This window comes from Triturus cristatus, chromosome 2_1, assembly GCF_964204655.1.
Source record: "Triturus cristatus chromosome 2_1, aTriCri1.1, whole genome shotgun sequence".
In the NCBI taxonomy this organism is placed as follows: domain Eukaryota; kingdom Metazoa; phylum Chordata; class Amphibia; order Caudata; family Salamandridae; genus Triturus; species Triturus cristatus.
The window spans coordinates 962,966,435-962,986,610 of record NC_140581.1 but is presented as its reverse complement, the minus strand read 5'-3'; the positions used below and the strand labels follow the sequence as shown (position 1 = coordinate 962,986,610).

Genomic DNA, 20,176 nt, shown 5'->3' with positions numbered 1-20,176 from the left:
ATAACAAGGAGGGAGGGGTTCATAGGAAATGTAATGCGAAGCGGTAATACATAAAAGCTGGCAGTATGAACATGGAGTCTACCCCGGCATGGGACACGGCCTTCCCTCCACAAGCGCCCCACTGTTAATGGCTGGCAGGACTGAGTTTAATATGCATCCCACCATTGTATTTGTTTTTGTTTACTCCTCACTTTAGCAAACCGAGCTTAGGTGCCTGCAGTGAGATCAGCGGGTTTGGCATTTGGTGTGGTTTTGTTTTCCCGTTGCGATATCAGGGATTGCGTAGGCGTTGGCAGTGAGATCAGCAGCTCTGCAATTGTGTGTGGTTTCTGTTTCAGGTGCCTGCCTGGAGATCAGATGTTTTTTTTCTGTGTGTGGAGCTATTGGCATTGTAAATGACAATGCCTTTTATTTATATGTTTTCAAAACCAACACATAGATAAAAGTTTTGTCATTTACAATGCCAGTAGCTCAAAGTCTCGCAAATGCGAGACCTATTGCATTGCAAATGCTTGTTTAAAAAGCATTTAGCAAGCCATTGTAAACGGAAATGTTTTTTATTTATATTTTTTGTTTGCTTAAGAGTGATTATTTAAAGAAAAAACGTGCACGCTATACTATTCAGAATACAACATGTCTCAAAGAGACAGTGCAAGCACTGTGTAGGCGAAACTTTAAAAAATACGTTTTGCAGGTAGGCATAAACGGCAACAGGGAGCAACAAATGACTTACTGTGACCGGAAACAAAAAATACATCTTTAAACAGAGCATCTACTAAGTGACTGCAAACCGGAATAACAGAAACTAACAGATCTCCAATGAAAACGAAACTCGTAATTGAGAAGGCGTGCCTAAAATAGTGAAGTGTCAAATGTGGAGTTTAGAGAGGATATTAATGACAATTAATTTACTTTTGTCAGCACAACATAACAAGGCATTGAATATATCCTTCCAAGATTAATTTAGCCCAACACTCTACAATAACAACTAAAAACATTGTAAGGATAGATGTACAATCACAGAATAAAGACAGATGTATCAATGATGGGGTGAAAGGAGAACTATGGAATAGTGTGCCTTTTGACTACCAAAGTATTTTCAATAAATAAAACGTTCATAAATTAAGTACATATAATGAGTGCACCACAATGTCTGTACTGGGCAACCCGTTATGCCAGACTAAAGCGATCAAAATCTCCCCTCTGAGAAGAAAGTTACTTCTGCAAGTTAGAAAATCCTGAGTACTCCGTTGCTCCTCCCTCGCAATCAAACCTGCCCACTAAGTCTAGAGTTGGTTACGGAATAATGTTTTCACCCAGGATCGTTCACTCATTTGTAAAGCATTAGTTAACTCACCAAGTCTGCTGATCTAGATAAACTTTGTGTAGTAGGCATTAGTTTAGGGTGAGCAGTAGTGTGGGGATTGAAGTCTTGGGCAACTGTAGAGCGGCAATTAATACTGTCCGTGTTAGACCATGGTTGACGTTAATGGACAGGCAAGATGGGATATAGCATACTATCATGATTAACGCACACCCTATTTGCCTAGAATGCAGTTAATGGAGCAAGGGCAGGAGAGATCCCCTATGCCTTCTTTCTGAACATGTAAATCATAAATGTGTCACTACGGAGGAGGAGGGTGGTGACCGGCGCCAACTGAGGGGGGAGAAGACTTGGGCACTGGGTGTTAGATCCAGGGCAACCATGCCTTCAGCCTGCACTCGCTGCAGCCTCTTGTCAAGTAACCCAGTAACAGAGCACGCTCTCCCGTGCTGAAGAGACCTGGGTAAGGATTCAAACATGAAGCTGTGAGGTCAGTATAACTCTTTACAATACTAATTGATGCAGGAATTTGGGCAAGTAGCCGTCTAGCTGCTGGGGACGTGCACACTCTCATGGTCGCAAACATAAATCATGGCAGTGTACTCATGGCACAAGTTGTAAAAATAAAAGAGTTTGGCGAGCATGCAAAATAAAAGAAAGGCGCGTGGCTGCCATTGTTAAAGATGAAGCGCACTGTGCCACTCTTCTGCTTAAAAAAAGAAATGCCATCTAGACGCCGCGGGGGGTGGGGGGTGAGAGGTCTTTAAAAGATAAAGCTTGCCGTCCATAAATGGGTGCCTCGCGGAGCCAGGAAAGCACGTGAACTCTACTTTGTGGAAGCGTGAGAGCGTGTTGTGTCTGCAACAGCAGCTGGGAGACAGTCATTAAGAAGATAGTGCTCACAAAGTGTAAGTAACACATACTGAGTACCAATTCACGTAACAGGGGCAGTCTTTATGGGAGGTTACAACAGGAAAAAAGTAGGTACCAAGGAGGGACTACTAAACAAATTAACCAATGGAAAACAAACATTTAGAAAAGACAGTCAAAGAAGCCAATAAAATACATAGGCGGAGTTTAAAGCCCATATTTAGAATACAACATGTCTTGAAGAGAGCGTGCAAGCACTGCATAGGTGAGACCTAAAAATGTAAGTGCGGGTTAAAATAGCTACTGACACAATTTTCTTGATGGGTTGCGGTGGATATGAATGGAGCATGTGACCAGAAAGACTGATTTTCAAATTGAATAGATGTACTTCGGTAAATGCTTATATACATTAACAATATTTTGTTTGGAGGATGGATGTTTATTTGCTACTCATGGTTCATTCCACAGGTGGATGGAATAAATCTGCAAGGCTTCACAAACCAGCAAGCAGTTGAGGTTTTGCGACACACGGGGCAAGTTGTTGAACTCACTCTGGCCAGGAGAGGCCCAAGGCAGGGCTCTGTCCTTCTGCCTAGTGAAGAGCCCAGAGGCATATCCATTGAGAAGGAACAACCATCTCTGATCAAAGACTGTGCCATATCTAAAGGTATCTTGCAGACTGCTTGCTATGCCAAATTGCATTCAAGTACTTTAGTTAAATATATTGTTTATTTTTCTTTGTGTATGTTGACTGTAAGGTCAGCTGCCGTGTGTTCGTGAAATTATAAGCATCACTTGTGCATAACCTAAATATTTCAGGTTCTTTTTTAATAAAATAGCACATTCCAGTAGATATCTACTTTAGATGCATTCTTTTGTGAAATGTGTCAACAAATAAAACATTGTTTGTATGCATCAGATTGATGTACAGATGTTTTGTAGTGAATCATATTTTTCATAATGCTGATGCTGTGGATCAGATGAGGTCATTTAACGCTGATGCACATTCCCAGAGACTATAATGATTCTTGTTTTAACAGTACACTCTGTGCTTCCTTTTTAAAATAGTACAGAGCAATTGCAGTATCAGTGCATATATCTGTCTGGCTTTTGTCCATGAGGATGATAAGTGATTATTGGATTTTTCGTATCACTTAAGTATCAGAACTCCTGAGTCTATTCTCTCCCCACATTTGTCTTCTAGGGATTTCTTTGGTAGTGGGGGTGTGAAGGGTTCTCTAATTTAACTTGCTGTATTGGCTGTCAACATCCCACCGGGTGATTGTTTCATATGCTAATCACTCTTGGGGAGGGTCCTGATGGGATAGCATGCCACGATAAACATGTGGATGAGGGTCTCCTTATATCCACCGAAGGCTTGTTCTGAGCAGGGGTCTCAGAACTGTATAGGGACACCTCCCACTGTTTCTGGCAGATGTGGGTATATTATCCTTTTTGATTGTAATCCTACGATAGAGAATTGATAAGGCTCCCCTAAAATTCTCCTTTTTCCCCCTCGTAGTAACGGATGACCATTGTTCCATGAGGCCATTACCTTTCCCTGAAAAACATATTTTCTTTTTCTATTCCTAATCCTCTCATCGAGATTTACTACCCTAGATGAAACCCTAAGTTTGTTTGGTTTGTAAGTTAGTATTTTGTGTAGAGTAACATGTCTTAATATAGAAATTAAATGGAGGAACTTACCCATGTCATATTTCTTTTTTCAGAAAATGTGGAACGACAGCAAGTTTCCCCAACACCCATGATCAGCACCACTGTGTCTGATGTTTCGTTGGAAGACAAGCCTGAGGAATCAGGTTGGGATTGAATATTATTTTGTTTGCATTGTTAAGGTATACATAGTATTTAATGTGCTATGCGGGAAATGCTGAAGACTGTTTCAACTGGTGTATGTACTTTTTGAACTGCCAGTGAGCTAGATGTCACTAAGGGTGTCCTATTTGTTATATGCCCATCCATTTTAGGATGACGTAATCCATGCCATCAAGGATTCAGCATACCCTTCTAATGTCTGGAGGATGTGAACATATGGATTTGTTTGGTCCCATTGAAAGTACTAGTAAATGAGAAAATCAGGAGTCTGTGTGTGGGAGATAATACAGTAGAGGGACATCATTCAAAGTTCTTTATAAAATAATCTTATACCCCATGGAATTAAATGTGTTTTCTCAATGATTTCACAGCAAACCACAGTCCTCAAGACAAGCTTACCAAGATGAGGCATTGAAGTCTATGCTCATCTATAAATATGGTGAAAAAAAGTGGTCCAGAAATGTTTCAGTAAATTAAATTAAACATTAATAGTAGACCTTTACTTGACCTAAAACTCCAGGTGACCTATACTACAGACTCATCCCTTATATACTGGGGGCCTATATTGGGAAGCTTGCACAGACAGAGGGAAGTTGACAGTTTAGAAAGCAGACCTTCACACAGTTGTTCCAGAACTCAGGGCAATTTTCCTAGTACTAAAGACCCGCACACCTTTTCCAGAACTCAAAACAGTAAGTCTAGCTCTAGCATTTTTCAAGACACAAGAATGCCTTAATTCTGACGGGCTTTACTGCAAATACGTTTTATGTCTAAACATGGTGGGGCATAATCATTGCACCTGCCCAAGACAGAGGAGGATATTTCACTCTAGGCACTGGCCACTGTTGAGTTCATAACACCAGTGACATAAAAATAAGAAGAGTAGGTACATCTACGAGTGTTGGAAATTTCCAGGAGTTTTCCAGGTATTCTTTGTGAATTCCAAAATATTCAGTAATTTGTGCTAAAGCTAAGATCAATCCTAGGGGATCAAACTTCTCACTTTTCATATTCAATGCTTTAGGAATTAAACCCAGAGACAGGAAAAGAACTTTGCTTGGGTCTAATAGAATATGACAAATCTAAGATTAGGACAAACCCTGTTTGTGTGGCTGGTGGTTAAGAGTGAAGTGACATGAAAAGACCCTCTCATTATATTTATTATATATATATTAACTTTACACATCAGAGTGATGTACAGTTACAAAGAAGCAATATTAAAAAGTAATAACATCAAAACTAATTGATCACGCGAAGGTGACACCCATTATTCTTACTTGTGAATTGTGACACCCAACTCTGACGTTAGGGTTCATGTCCCTCAAACTGATGCAAAGAGAGCTGAGCGAAAATATTCAGATGAATACCGTTCCCATGCATTTTGTTCCTAAGGGAATGAAGCCAGGGCTTGGAAAGATAGGAGGATTAGCATAATCGGTGACATCACAGGAAGTGCTATCACTGGAAATTATTAGAAATGCCCACAAGAAACAGAAAAGTGAACAAAAAAGTAATAAACAGTTCTGTAAGCAACAGCTGATCCCATGTGGTGTGTTCTACAACAGGTTTAGCAGCTGTGGAGGGCAGAAGCAGTGAAGGAGGCCCATAGAAAGGGGAGTTGTAGGCAGCAATGGAGGATAGAGACACAGGAGACAGCCCTGTGGTGCAGATGCTGTAGTGTAGATCTAGAGAAGGAGGTCCAAGGTAGAAAAGTGTCGGCCCTAAGTGATGGAGAAGTAGTGCAAGGAGACAGCCCAGCTGCAAAGCAGACACGTCATGTCGTCAACTTTCATGTAAAGCAAATGTCCTTGAGGGGGTAGAGAAACAATCCAGGCAGCAGGGTCGTAAGACATGCACATGCCCCTGCAGTGCAGGGCCTGGGGTGGGCCAGCCTTCAGGTGCTCCACAACCATTCGGGGGGCACTTTCAGCCCCAGGCCAATTAATATGTGTGATATTTGAGAGACTCAGAAACCCGCCTCCACATTCTGAATGGGTGCCCCATTATTTTTCATTGCGCCACTGGCAGGTAGGCATCCCTGAGGTTAGGAGAAGGGCAGTCTGCATGCAGCGCGTGTAGCAAAGTTGGAGGTCCTCCATGATCAGTGATGTGGTGCTGACTGTGCCAAGACACTACATTTGTTCCAAACAGGTCACATCTAAAGGGATTTGGCGGGAGCCAGAAGGCACGCTGCCATGATCTCATTGGCTCTTCATGTCTGCGACAGTGAAGGGCAGTTAAAGCCATAAGAAAAGGTTTGATGAAACCCTGCTATTGGAAAGGCAACAACAAATCTAAAGGCTCATGCAGGTGAAACCACCTTGCAAGTTCAGCCTAGCCCTGCAGCTTTTTTAGCCAGCAGCCCACCCACCAGTGGCTGATTTGCTTAACATTCTGTCCACCCATGGTGGATCTGATAAATCGGAATACCGTGCAACATGTTGAATGTTTTGGAACTCTTGAGAAAGTAAAATGCTGCTCTTAGATTTGGGAATCAGTTGTATTGTACGAACCACCCAGAGGAAACCAAACGTGTGGTGTGAGGGGCAGGGGAGTGAATCAGTGAAAGGTGGGCCTGCATTGTACTTGTATTGATATTGTGAGGGATGGTTAAATGTGTTTTTTTAAAACACAATGATTTAGCAAGAATGAGTACCTTATCTTATTTATTTAGGGTAATTGATGAACCCTGCTTGAGAAACAAACCGCTGTGTCAATTTTGAGTTCTCTACGCTATTGTTCAAAGATGGCACTGTTCTGTATTGTTGCCATTGTTTGGAATATTCCTGACTGTAGCCTTTAATTTCTTTTTGTACCAATTAGAGTTTGAGTTAACTTCAGCCGAGGAAGAGGCAATACAGAATAAGTGGCAGAGGATTATGGGTGGAGCCTATGAAATTGTGGTATGTATTTAACAATATGTCGACTTACTTGTTGTGCATTTACATTGATATTTATTAAATGATGGGGAAAAAAAACATTTTCGGATCTCTTTCTGCACCTTGCGTTCCATATTTATTTTCTTGTGTGTTACAAGTGCGCCATAGTGACATGTACAACACACCACCCGAGTATGTTAGGACAAGGAAATATTTACCAAATAAATGAACAATATTTATGACTGAAAGCAGATTCTTCTTATGCTTCATTCTTGTTACAAAAGAAGAATGAACAATTCCTCTTTGTCACATTGACTACAGAATTTGTTTTCATTATTTGTTCTGACATTTCTTGATGTATAGTTCTTTCTCCTAGTGACGTTTTTTGTATTCACTTGCACTGCTGCGAGCAGGCACCTCCATTCATAACACGAGAAGGTAATAGCCTCCTGTTCGTGGCACAGAGGTGGTGTCAACCAAACCTACATATTATGAGGCCACAAACCTATGACCTTGTGTGTCGTTGCTTGGCCTCCCGTGGATTTCTTAGGTGTCCCACTCCTCGGTTTAATGTTTGCTCCCCAGAATTAAAGTCAAGAGGTGGTACAGTCCGTATTCTTTGCAGGTTTCTTCGTCGAGTGTTTATATTTGTCTGCAAGTGTGCTTGGATTTATTTTTTGCTTTGATTGTCTGCAGTATTTCCCAATAACTTATCTCTGCGGACAGTTCTTGTTGCTTGTTTTTTTTAAGATGTTCTTCGTTCAAGTTATCTATAAGCTGCTTAATTCTGACTTCACACTATAACGTGATTTTAATCAAGGCAACCAGAGTAATTTGAATATGCAGCTATTACATTGCACCTTAGCATTTCACAATAAGGGAAAAGCTCTTTCAGGACCTATATAATTTTATTTGAGACTACAAAGAGTTCTCACCTGCCATCATCAAAAAGGTAAAATTAAACAAAAAGAAACATGTATTTATTAACAGTTTTTATTTATATTTTTTTGAATTTTATGAATATTCATTAAAAGAATTTCACTATTATTATCATTGCTTAATATAGATTAAGCAATGATAATAATAGTGAAATTCTTTTAATGAATATTCATAAAATTTAAAAAAATAGAAAATAGAATAGAGCTTTTCCCTTATTGTCTAGTTCTTCCCCCTTTCTCTTGGACCTCAAAGTATGTGTTAAGGGGGGCCTTGTGCTTAGATTTATTCCTTAGCATTTCACACCATTTTGCCTTCTAACAAAAGCTGTGTACAGTTCTGCTGCACAGGCACTTGTTGGCTCAGTGTGGACCTGGATACAGGAGCACGCGTCTCGCAGAACAGCAGTCTCGCCTGTTCCTGTAGTATGATTTACCGTGAAGCCCTTTGGTCTTGATTGGTGTTCCGAGGGAGCAGGCAGCAGGGGAAGCCTTGGTTAGCATTGGGTGGGAGCCGTCCTCCCCCCTTGGTTAGCATTGGGAGGGAGCCGTCCACCCTCCTGAGGGTGCAGGAGGTAATTGCAGCCCTTGAACGGTTCCGGAATGGTCAGGCTACTTACTTGCCCCTACCAAGGCAGTTCCTCGAGAAGAGCAAAATCTAGGCCTCCTGCTACGTAGTATATATGTTCCATTTCCCTCCGGAACTTTTCGACACCGGGTTGTATTCTTTCAGGGTGACATGCATCAGGTAATTGATTGAGTTGCATTCAATCAAATGAGGGGAAATCCCCTTAGGAAATATTCTAATTTTCACAAGCACGCACGTGGTCTTTTTGTAATGATATGAAGTACCATGCGCCACAAACAAAATGGCGATTTCTCACTTTGGCCTGCACCGTTTGTTTAACGTGGCTTCTAAAAAAGGTAATTGCTAGCCCTCCAGCCCTAGTGGGCCTGAGATAATTACACGATGTAAGGCAGCAGCCGGTACTGCCTTTCAAGTTGTTGAGGGAACAGCATCCGCATGGTACTTTGCTCTCACTTTACAGTCTGGCCTTTTTCACGTTTCGAACGTTAATTTGGTAACCTTTTTTTTTTTGGCAGGAGTGGGTACACTGCTGAAGCCTGTATTAAAACATGAATATATTGTATACATTAAGAAAGTCACATAAGTCCACTGACTGGACTGATAGCGCTGTCAAGGCAGTAATGACCATAGAATTACTTCATCACTTTGCTCACGTGAGTGCGGCTGCGCGTGCCGGTAACACTGTACAGTAAACCATTTTATCGAAGACGTTTTATTATTTGTATTTCGTAAGAAAGTACTGCTCCGAGTTGCTGTGACATACTTCTTGGTATTAAAGTATTTCAATACATTTCCTATTTTAAGACCTATTCAATCAGTCGCTTTTAATCGGTATATTTGGAGGAAAAAAACGAATGTGCCCCTAAATGCAGCCTTTGCCTCTTAATGTTGCTACTTTCAAGAGTATATTTACACAAACTCCGTTATAGATAGGTAGGCTAACGTGCTGTAGTGCAATTCATATTGATGATGTTTTTTGCAGTGGTTGTTTTCAGTTGCCAAGCCTGCCTTATCAAAAATAGATGTTGCATTACTTCTACATGCTGGAACAGCACAAGGTTTTACCCATAAAGAATGTTCTTCTGTCTTTATCATGGAAAGTAGCCATGGCAACAACATGGTACCATGTGCTACATCTCTGTAGCAGTAAAGTAAAAAATCCAGGGGTCTTTTCTCTGAAGTTTAAAACGAAAGACAGTGGATACTGATAAAATGTATGCAGAATAAAACAGCCCACCTTGTCAGGTGTGAAAACTGTGAAGGCAGACATATTGGCAGAACTCTGCTCGAAGGCATAGATAGGCCAACAGTGAGGTTCTCCCAATCAGCTGCATTGGACTTCTTCATGACTCGCGGATGATTATACACTACAGGATCAGGTGATTGATTGGGGCACATTACTAGACCACTATCCACTAGAAGCCAAGGCATTACAACTGTAAATGCAATTATATAGCACTTACGATCCCTGACGAGGCATTGAAGTTCTTTTGGGGCGAGAAGAACGCTACTCTGGAACCAGTGCTTAATTTGTAAAATATGAAGTGCAGGTGCTCAAATGTTTGTCGGAGGCCACACCTACTTTGTTCTGGCTCCACCCACTTACTCTATTAGCTCCACCCACATCTTCAACTGGCACTGCGAAAAGTCAAATATAATACCTGGTCTGAATTTCAGAAAGGGAGCCTTCCTCATAGTAAGGTTTTGATAGGAGGTTCTCCTTGAACCATTTTGAAAAAGATGAAAGCAAAAGTGAATTTAAAGAACAATTTTGGAATAAATTATCTAAAACTACTAATGCATTGAAAAGGGAAAATGTCAGTGATCTTTGTGCTGATTTGGGGAAAGGAAAATACGGGGGGTAGGGCATGCCATTTTTAACAGAGTCAAAGCAAAGTAAATCGTAAATGATGACCTGACATAAGCACCCAGACCAGAAAGCATGGAAATCTCACACACAAGTACTCAGACAAGGAAGCATGGAAAGGTCACACAAAGGTACCCAAGCCAGAAAGCATGGAAATGTCACACAAGCACCCATGCGATAAACCATGGAAATGTGTGTGTCACACATAAGCATCCATTCCAGGCCATAAACAGTGGAAATGTCACACATAAACACCCATGCCAGAAAGCATGGAAATCTCACACATAAATACTCAGACAAGGAAGCATGGAAACGTCACACAAAGGCCCCCAGGACAGAAATCATGGAAACGACACACAAAGGCCCCAGGCCAGAAATCATGGAAACGTCACACAAAGGCACCCAGGCCAGAAAGCATGAAAATGTTAAAGAAAGGCACTCAAGCCATTAGCCATGTCCTTCTACATTTCAGAAAATAGAAGGCCCAAAAACATTGTTTTATATCTCAATGGTCTGCCCTATAATATTTAATGTATTTCTATTTTGTGGAATTGCTTCAAAAGTGGCGACACATCGCAGTTTTCATTGTGTTCTAATCTAAAACTTTTGCTGACTGATTGACATATATATGTCATATAGAGGGGCTCATTATGGCATAAATATGAATTTCAACATAGCGCCACCTTCCGGCCCGGGGCAAGTTTTCTTGTATTTTTGGTTTTTATAATGGGGACATGTTCTTATTAGAGAGGGGGCTTATCAGAGGGAATTTACAGTGCCCAATCCTTTCTGAGCACTAAAAACACCCAAATTAATTTTCCCTGGCTAATTTCCATGCCACCTCATTGATATGCATGTTTTATCATAAACATATTGGAATGACTGTCATGCCCATTATCCATACATTTGCAGGGTATACTGAGAAATAACATATGGTAGGAATCGGATTGAAGGATTCCCTGAACCAGCATTTCCCTTTTAGCTGTGCTTGAAAATACTGGATCTCACTGCACTCCACACTGCCGCCCATCTGTAGGACCGACCACCACTCCCTCTATGAGAGCCAGGCCAGCCAATAAGCCAAATGCACCGAGGCCTGCTGATTGCTATCTTGAGTTGAAGCGTACCGCTAGGGCCGGCAGGCGTGGCGGCTTCCGGTTACTACTAGGCCAGGCACTAGGCAGGCAGGCACTGGTCTGGCATTCAGACAGTGAAACTGAATGAATCAAAGACATCGGACTCCGACTATGAGGATCCTATAATCATCGTATTCGTATATTAGGGAGCCACCGGAGCCGGGTGAGCTGCCTGCTTCCAGTCCCACTGTCCACACCGGTGATCTACAAGTTAGAACCGGACCAATGCCATCACGCCAGGCCCGGCTTCAGGAATGTTTATTTGGGTGGGCCAAGGGTGCATTTGGGTGGACCACTGAAGGCTCGATTTGTCGCATATATGTCTAGCCAGGTCTGCTACAGGCTCCTCATTTATCTCTTCTTAGTCATACCTGGCCCAGTAAAACACACTCTTTTCCAAATCTCTTTCTGAATGTTATCACTCTCAAAAAGTGTTTTTTCCATGTAATGTTCCTTTGATGGGAAGAGGAGCTTTCTGAGGTGGGAGTATTAGTCAAGTGACACTTCTCGGGCTCCCTCTGTGTGGCCTCTGAACACCTCTATGCAGCACAGCTCCCTGGTGCATACTGGAGGTTCCTGGTGGGCTAGTTGGCCCCCAGGGACCCTCAGTATTCAAGGGGAATTAATTCCCCAACTTTAAACGCACCAGGGGGTGCGTTTGCTGAGTGTTGCAGGGAGGGGGCCGGGCCTAGCCGCGATGCCAGTTTAAAACAAAAAAAAAATTAAGACGGGTGGCCATGTGGCCCCCTTCTCTTGCCTTTTTTTTGTGCCCTGGGGACCCCATCCTTCAGGGCCTGGCCCCCTTATTTATAAATAAAAACATTTAAATGGGAGGGGGGCCGCGTTGCCGATTCCGGCCGGGGGTACCCCATCCCCTGGGGCATGGGCAAACATATTCTTTTTTATAGGAAGGGGGGCTGCATGGCCCCCCTCCTAAGGCCTCTATTGGCCCAGGGACCCCATCCCCCGGGGCCCGCCTTTATTTATTATTTTTTTTGGGGGGGACGGGGGCCACGTGGCTCCCCTCCCAGGCCACTTCTGGCCCCAGGGACCCCATCCCCCAGGCCCTGTTTTATTTTGTGTGAGGGGGGCTGCGTGGCCCCCCTCCTCAGGCCAAATATGGCCCCAGGGACCCCATCCCCCTGGGCCTGGCCTCTCCTTAAAAAAAAAAAAAAAATATATATATATATATATATATATATATGTATATATATATATATACACAGGGGAGGGGGGCCGCGTGGCCCCCTTCCCGGGCCACTTCTAACCCCGGGGACCCCATCCCCCCGGGGCTGGCCCTCTCCTTTGGGGACCGTGGGGGGAGCCCCAATGCACCCACGGTCCTTGCTGGCTCCCCGCGTCCTGTGGGAGCCGGCATTGCTTTTCCACACGGGGAGCTGCTGACATGCAGCTCCCCGTGTGGAAAAGCAATGTGGTTTGGATGTTGAAAGCTTTCAAAACCCAAACCACAGTTTGCAATGACAGGGCGGTAGCCGCGCGACTCCCGCCCTGTCATTGCAAACAGCAGTGTCCCGGGGGTGGGCACCCCGGGACACTGCAGGAGCCAGCCCTGGGGGGTGGCGGTCCCCAGGGCCATCACTGGCTCCATGACGGGGGCCGCGCGGACCTCCTCCCACATAATGCAAAGCCCCGGGGGTGTGGTGGTCCCCGGGGCTCCTGGGTCTCCTACGGACCCTCAAATTTAAATATTAGTGCCCCGGGGAGGTGGCGGTCCCCGGGGCGTGTGGGGGGGGCTCGAGCCCCCCCACACAGGTATATTTGTTTTTTTTTAAAAAGAAGCCCCGGGGGTGGCGGTCCCCGGGGCTGCGGTGGGGGGGCAGTGTGCCCTCCCCCTCGATTATAGTTGATGAAAGCCCCGGGTGTGGTGGTCCCCGGGGCGGCCGTGTGCCCCCCCGCAAATATTGTTGCAAAGCCCCGGGGGGTGGCGGTCCCTGGGGCAGTGTGGGGGGAATTGGGGCCCCCCACACATTTTTTTACTGCCCCCGGGACCTGGCCCACCCAGGGGCTTCAATTAAACGAATCGTTTTTTTAAATGTTCATGGCCGGATTTGCGCACTCAGCGCGATTTCGGCCGATTCTTTTTTTAAAAAAATGCTTTTTTGGGCCCTGGGTGTCCTTGTGGGAACCCCTGAGCAGGCCTAGTGGGTCAGGGTGTTTCTACCCTGCCCCCTTTTCTTGTTTTGCACCTCAGTTTTTCTGTTCTCTTGTGCCTCGGTTACCGAGGCACAAGATGGCTGCCAACACTTCCTGGTTTGGAGTGTTGACAGCCAATTAGACTGAAGCTCGTGATCGGGAGGGTGCGCGGATCCACCGCGGCCATAGATATCGAAACTTGTATTTTTTGATCTTCTCAGCAACTACTGAACGGATTTACACCATTTAAGAAAAAGAGTACTTTTTGAACCAAGCACTACCTTTTTGCCAAATTTGGTGTAATTCCGTTCAGCAGTTCGGGCTGTAGCCGTGTCTAAAGTTTCCTATGGGAAATTGATTTTTTCACCTCTTTTTCTTTAAATTCTCAGGAATTACTGAACGGATTTACACCATTTAACAAAAAGAGTTCTTTCTGAACCAAGAGCTACCTTTTTGCCAAATTTAGTGTAATTCCGTTCAGCAGTTCGGGCTGTAGCCGTGTCTAAATTTCCTAATGGAAATAACATGGAGAAAACACGTTTTGGGACCCCCTTTTTTCTCAGTCCCCGCTTGGCGATTCACCCCGAAACTTTCAGGATAGGAGCTGACCGGAACGGGCCATACGTTTTTAAAATTTCACGAAGATTCGTCAACCGGCGCCAAAGTTATTGGGAAAACAAAAAATGAGTTTCCTATGGAAACTAGGTCCTAACTATAACTACCTACTGGCGACCGGCAGTAGGTAATATAAATATATAAACACACACACTCACATGATGCTTGGGAAAGTTGTGTCTTCTAGATTAATCCCCTCTATGCAAATACCCCTCTGTATATGGTCTGTTGTCCGCATTTATCATGTGGTACCTTTTTATGGTTTCACATAACTGTAATTAACTTATATGTACATAAATATACACATGCCAATTATTATAGTTATTAGTATCAGACCTAACCCTCTGTATATGTACCTATATGTTTTGTTTCTTTGATTCCGGCTAGGACCAGCAGCCCCCCTCCTTGTAACTCTACGACTGTATTTCATCTTAATTGCTGTTCACTAGCTAAACACTTTGCTGATGTTCATGACCTCCTGGAAGACAAGTCCCCTGATGTTTTGTTTCTCACTGAGACTTGGCTCTCGGAGGACATGGTTGCGGAGCAAGTACTTGCTCTCCCGGAGGGCTATGCGATCCATACCCTGAATAGGTCTACTAGAGGTGGGGGCATTGCGGTCATTCTTAAAACCGGGTACCCCTGCACCTTTTTAGGTCTCGGCTAGCGAAGGCTGCGCTTGCGCAGTCTCGCTCGCGAGATATAATGACTTGGAGAAGAGGGGCTTGAACCCGCCCCTCTTCTCCCCTCTTCTCCATTGGCTGGCCTCTTGAATGCTGGCCAGCCATTGGAGAAGAGGTTCGTCACTCCGAACAGGCCCCGTCCTTTTCGGATTCGGGGGCGTGTTTTTTGCAACTTTTCTAATTATCTCCTCCAGCCAATGGCAAGAGGAGAACACGCCCCCGAATCCGAAAGCGCCGCTGCCTTTCTCCGAGGCATTTCTGCTTCGCCTCGGAGAAAGGCAGTGGTGTGCTTGTTACTGTTTACCGGGAGCGGTTCTGCACTTCGCAAGTGGCGCCACCACATCACCTTCCACCACAGAAGTGTTGTGACTCGTAGCCTGCGCAGTCACGAGACCTTTCGTTGCACCTGTCTATTGCACGGATGTTGAGACTGTTGGGGGGCGGGTTAATACTTTTACAAAGACTCCGCTATCTGAGGTACCGGAACAATAGCTGATAAACAACCCTGTCACGGACACTTATGTGGTAAACATTACTCGGTGCTTGGGCAGGGTCGCGCTGCCAGCAAGACGAGCACGGTAGAGTATCGTCTGTCTTTGGCTGTTCAGTGAAGCGGACATGTCCCTGCTCTCTACAAATCACTTTTTACGGGACCGAGTCCGAAAGTTAACTGCCACATGTTACCCAGCTGGGACCCGGGTGTGCGCCTCTGTGCTTTGTGCACTCTCCCGGAGTGCGACGGCTTTGGCCCTCAATGCCCCCTTTGTGCAAGTGGTGTCTGTCTGTCCCTCCCCCATCCCCCGTCCACTTCTAGTTTATAACCAGTAAAGTCGCTGGGCCTCCGTGTGCGCGCAGAGTGGAAGACACACCTGGGCTGTCTCTGTGGGCCCCGTCAGCAGCTGAGCGAGACTTGTAAAAACCCGAAACCGACAAAGGAATGAACAAAGAAGGCCTGACGGCTGCAGGTGGTCCCGAAGGGTCGATAATAGCATTGAAATTGGTGACTGCATCTTACACTGTGGCGATAAAAATGTCGAAGCTTGCAGAGACTCCTGGCTGTGGGCTGAGCTATGGCGTCACCCCCCCCCCCCCCCCCCCCCCTGCTTGACGGGTGTCCTACTAACACGTTTCCGTCTGGTAGAATCGTCACGCTCTACGCTATGAAACAGAATGGACTCGAGTATACTTTTCGCGCCCACTCGATCGCCTTGAAGCACTTACGAGTATTCGGGGTGGTGGATCGGGGCCTTGGAATTGTCCACAACAAGGCAACAACAAGTGTGTCGAAAAACAGGAAGTGGGGACAGCTGTCCGCATCTGTTTTCCTTTCTTTCTGACCTTTCCAATGCTAAAACGCCACTTACTTGACTCGGGATTACTCGCTTATTTGTGGCTGACATGTGACCCACCCACGTGACCATTTCAGGTATCCCTGGCTCTCTGTAGCCAGATTTCAGTTTGTGTATTCCAATTTGCCACCCCAATCGTATTCTGAGAATCGTGAAACTACATGTCCCAGAATGCAAAGCTCTCTCGCTCAAGCGCTGAAAAGGATAACGGAGTCTTGCCGCACACTGCATGGAGATTACGCAGCAGTTGTGTGTTACAAAAATTGCTTTGTTGCAGTACGGTAAACAAAATAAAATATGTGTATTGCAAAAGGAAGACCCGCCAAAGTTAGACATAGATTAAGTGCAGAATAGGAACACGGGGGGGGGGGGTCGAGAAACAGCAGTCCACGCGGGGTAATAAAGTTTATTTTCCACGTTCTGTACCTGAGTCGCAGCTTCCTTCTTGGCCTCGGAGAGGGCTATCACCTTTGTGACAAGATCTCAGGACGTGGAAAGGACCTTCCCGCTCCTCCCAGGCCTGCCATACGGTCGTTTACTTAAAGGGCCAATGATGCACTGGAATCCTTCCAGCAACGCCCGTTCCAGTGCTCCCAAGCGCCTCGCCCTTCACGGGCAGCTCCAGGCCACGTGAGCTCCTGGCTTTTCAGATACAAGAAAATTGCATATTTTTACCTATAGTTCAACTTTTCTCGTATTAACTGTGAAATGTAGGGTCCAGAATGCAAGCTGTAGTTGGCTACATCTTAGGCACATGAAACAAACCAAAGGTGATGGGAGGCTGCTTGTTCCACATTGGAGTCAGACATTGCCAGCTGAGAAAGACTTTCATATCTTCAATAGTTTCATCTGCAAGGAGTCCCCAACTTGAGCCGTATTATGAAAGGGGGCCCGTGCCATCTCATCTCGGTATTGACAGGGCCGGGCGGTGGTCTGCTTCAGCTGTTTATTAAAAGTTTCAAGTGCACATTCTACAATGTGGTTTATAAACTCAAATAGTATCTTCTCAGAAGACTAATTGTGAGAGTATGCTGCATTTAAAGGATGCCATAGTTAGTTCCTCTGGGTGTGATACTACTCTATAATAGTTACAAATCACTATACTACCCACACTATACTACTCTCTTCTCACTAACTACTACTATCAATAAATACTACTCACTAAAATAATTCTTACAACTGGAGGTGAAGTGCGTGCCACTTCTGCGTTGGCTCCCAAGATCAATGTGTATGTGTCTAGATCTGTGTGTGTCTGTGTGGTTCGGTATGTGTGTGTATGGCTCTCTGTGTGTGGCTGTGTGTGTATGTGGGTCTGTGTATGTGTGGCTCTGTGTGTGTGGCTTTGTGTGTGTGTGTAGGTGTCTCTGTGTGTGTGTGTGGGAGGTTCTGTGTGTGTGTGTGTGTATGTGTGTGCCTCTGTGTGTATGGCTCTGTGTGGGTGGCTTTTTTTGTAGGTGCCTCTATGCGTGGTGGCTCTGTCTCTGTGTGGGTAAATCTGTGTGTGTGTAGGTGGCTCTGTGTGGGTGGCTCTATTTGTGTGTGGGTTGCTCTATGTGAATAGCTCTGTGTGGGTGGCTCTGTGTGTGTGGGTGGCTCTGTGTGTGTGGGTGGCTTTGTGTGTGTGGCTCTGTGTGTGGGTGCAAATGCAATAGGTCTCGCATTTGAGAGAGATTAAGCTATTGACATTGTAAATAACAATGCCGTTTCTTTCAATGTTTTAAAAACAAAAACATAAACAAAAATAATGTCAATAGCAATGCCAATAGCTCTAACTTTAACAATGCCGAGACCATTGCATTGTAAATGATTGTTTAAGCAACCTGTCACCGATTGTGAATGTGCCCTCTTCAAGATCACTCTAAATCCCAACTATACAATGTTGGGTCTATTGATCTATCGACCCCCAGGTCCATCCAGAGGGTTTAGAGATGCTATCTCTGAGACAGTCAGCACCCTGGCGGTCAATGCTTCTAATTTTTCAGTCATAGGGAACCTTAATCTACACCTGGACAATCTCTCTGATCCTGAGGTGTCAACCTTCCTGCTGATCTTGCTGCGTGTCAGCTTGATCAACGAGTATCAGGTCCCACGCACTCGGCTGGCCACCTACTAGACCCTGTTTTTACAAATATACCCTCCCTCACGGTCTTACCCCCTGTTCCGATGGGCTCGTCTGATCACTATTTAGTACCCATGTTGATTCACAATATCATGCCGGCGCGCAATTTAGTGAAAACCTTTTCTCTTAAACGCCCCTGGCATAAACTGAATTGGGAACAATTTCAAATCCATCTTGCCGCCACCTCAAATCCATCTTGCCGCCACCTCTCCAGCCGTTCTGGCTGACCCTAATGAGGCCAATTTGGTCTTCTCTAACTGGATTAGTCAGCCTTTGGATAGCCTTATTCCAGCCAAATTGTCCATGAATCGTCATTCTAAATCTAATCCATTGTACAATACTAAATAAGCTGCCTTACATAAGATCTGCAAGAAGCTGGAGAGAACCTGGAGACAGGACTTTGATCCCACCTCCAAGTATCTCTACCGTGCTGCCGTAAGGCGATACCACAGGGTCATCCAAGTTGATCGCGCAGCATTCTACGCCGAGCAAATCAGCAAGAGCATTTTTAAGATAGTCTCAGATCTTAAAACCCAGAAAGACGTCGTAGGCTCGCTGATTACCTCTGACCGGCAGTGCAATGAGGTGGAAGCCTTCTTTGTTAGGAAGGTAGAAGACATTTATAAAAGCTTCCCCACGGTCCTGACTGGCCCCCCTGAGACATCCAGCGATTTCACCAATGGTATCCTTGAGGCTTTTCCCCCTATCACTCCAAGATGCTCTACTTACACTTTGTTCCAAAGGCAAGTCAGGCTCTCCTGCTGACCCCCTGAGGTCCGACCAATTCCGAAAAATTCTTCCCACCATCATACACTCATTGGAACAGGTGATCAATGGGTCCCTGAGTGCAGCGGTCGTGCCCATGGCTTGGAAACAGGCCAGGGTAATACTGCTGCTTAAGAAACCTTCCTTAGACCCAAAAAACCAGAAAGCTTTCAGCCTATCTCCCTGCTACCTTGGACTGCGAAGATTACGGAGGACTACATTAATTCCTTTCTCACTGAATATCTTACTGCGAACCACCGGCTCGACCCCTCTCAAAATGGTTTCCGCCCCGGCCACAGCACCAAGTCAGCGCTCTTGGCCATGACTGAACATCTCTGGAAAGCCTTAGACATGGGGCAAACATCGGCATTTATCCTTTTGGATCTTAGTGCCACGTTTGACACAGTGTCTCATGCCATTCTGCTGAGTCATCTGGCAGAGGCTGGAGTTACTGGCTCAGCATTTAAGTGGCTGGCATCCTTCCTCGCGGACAGGACGTTTCAGGTGATTGCACCCCCTTTCGCCTCTAGTACCTTCCCTATAGGTCAAGGGGTCCCACAAGGCTTGTCCCTGAGCCCTCTGCTTTTCAATCTCTATGTTCAACCTCTGGCCGGAGTAGCCAAGAGCAGAGGGCTGACCATGGTCTCTTATGCCGACGATACACAGTTGGTGGTGGCTCTCTCGAGCGACCCGAGCGGGACGCCATGAAATTTCAGGGCGACCTCTTGGCAGTTGCCGAGTGGATGACCACCAATTGTCTCCAACTGAATGCCAACAAGTCGGAGGTGTTGTTGGAGGGAGGGAATCATGACCATTGGAACGAGCTTTGGTGGCCAAAGAGTCTAGGCACTGCCCCTGTCCTTAAGCCTGCTGTGAAGAACCTAGGGGTCTGGATGGACACTTCACTCAACTTTCAGACTCAAACCAAAAAGGTTGCGGGAACATGCTTTGGTCTGTTTTTCGGACTCAAAACCCTTCCTGGGCTTCTTTGATGCCCCGACGAGGCAGATCATTATCCAGGCTTTGATCATGTCTAGACTCGACTATGCCAGCTC

At 45.2% G+C, this 20,176-nt stretch overlaps 1 protein-coding gene across 1 annotated transcript in view; it reads left to right on the top strand.

Annotated features, from left to right (window-relative positions):
• The window catches only part of MPDZ (multiple PDZ domain crumbs cell polarity complex component), a 798,673-nt gene that overhangs the window by 160,522 nt on the left and 617,975 nt on the right, over window positions 1-20,176 (top strand). Inside the window, exons 11-13 of the mRNA XM_085633687.1 lie at window positions 2,663-2,861; window positions 3,925-4,014; window positions 6,854-6,933. Of these exons, the coding sequence (XP_085489813.1) occupies window positions 2,663-2,861; window positions 3,925-4,014; window positions 6,854-6,933 (369 nt within the window). The remainder of the gene's footprint in view (window positions 1-2,662; window positions 2,862-3,924; window positions 4,015-6,853; window positions 6,934-20,176) is intronic.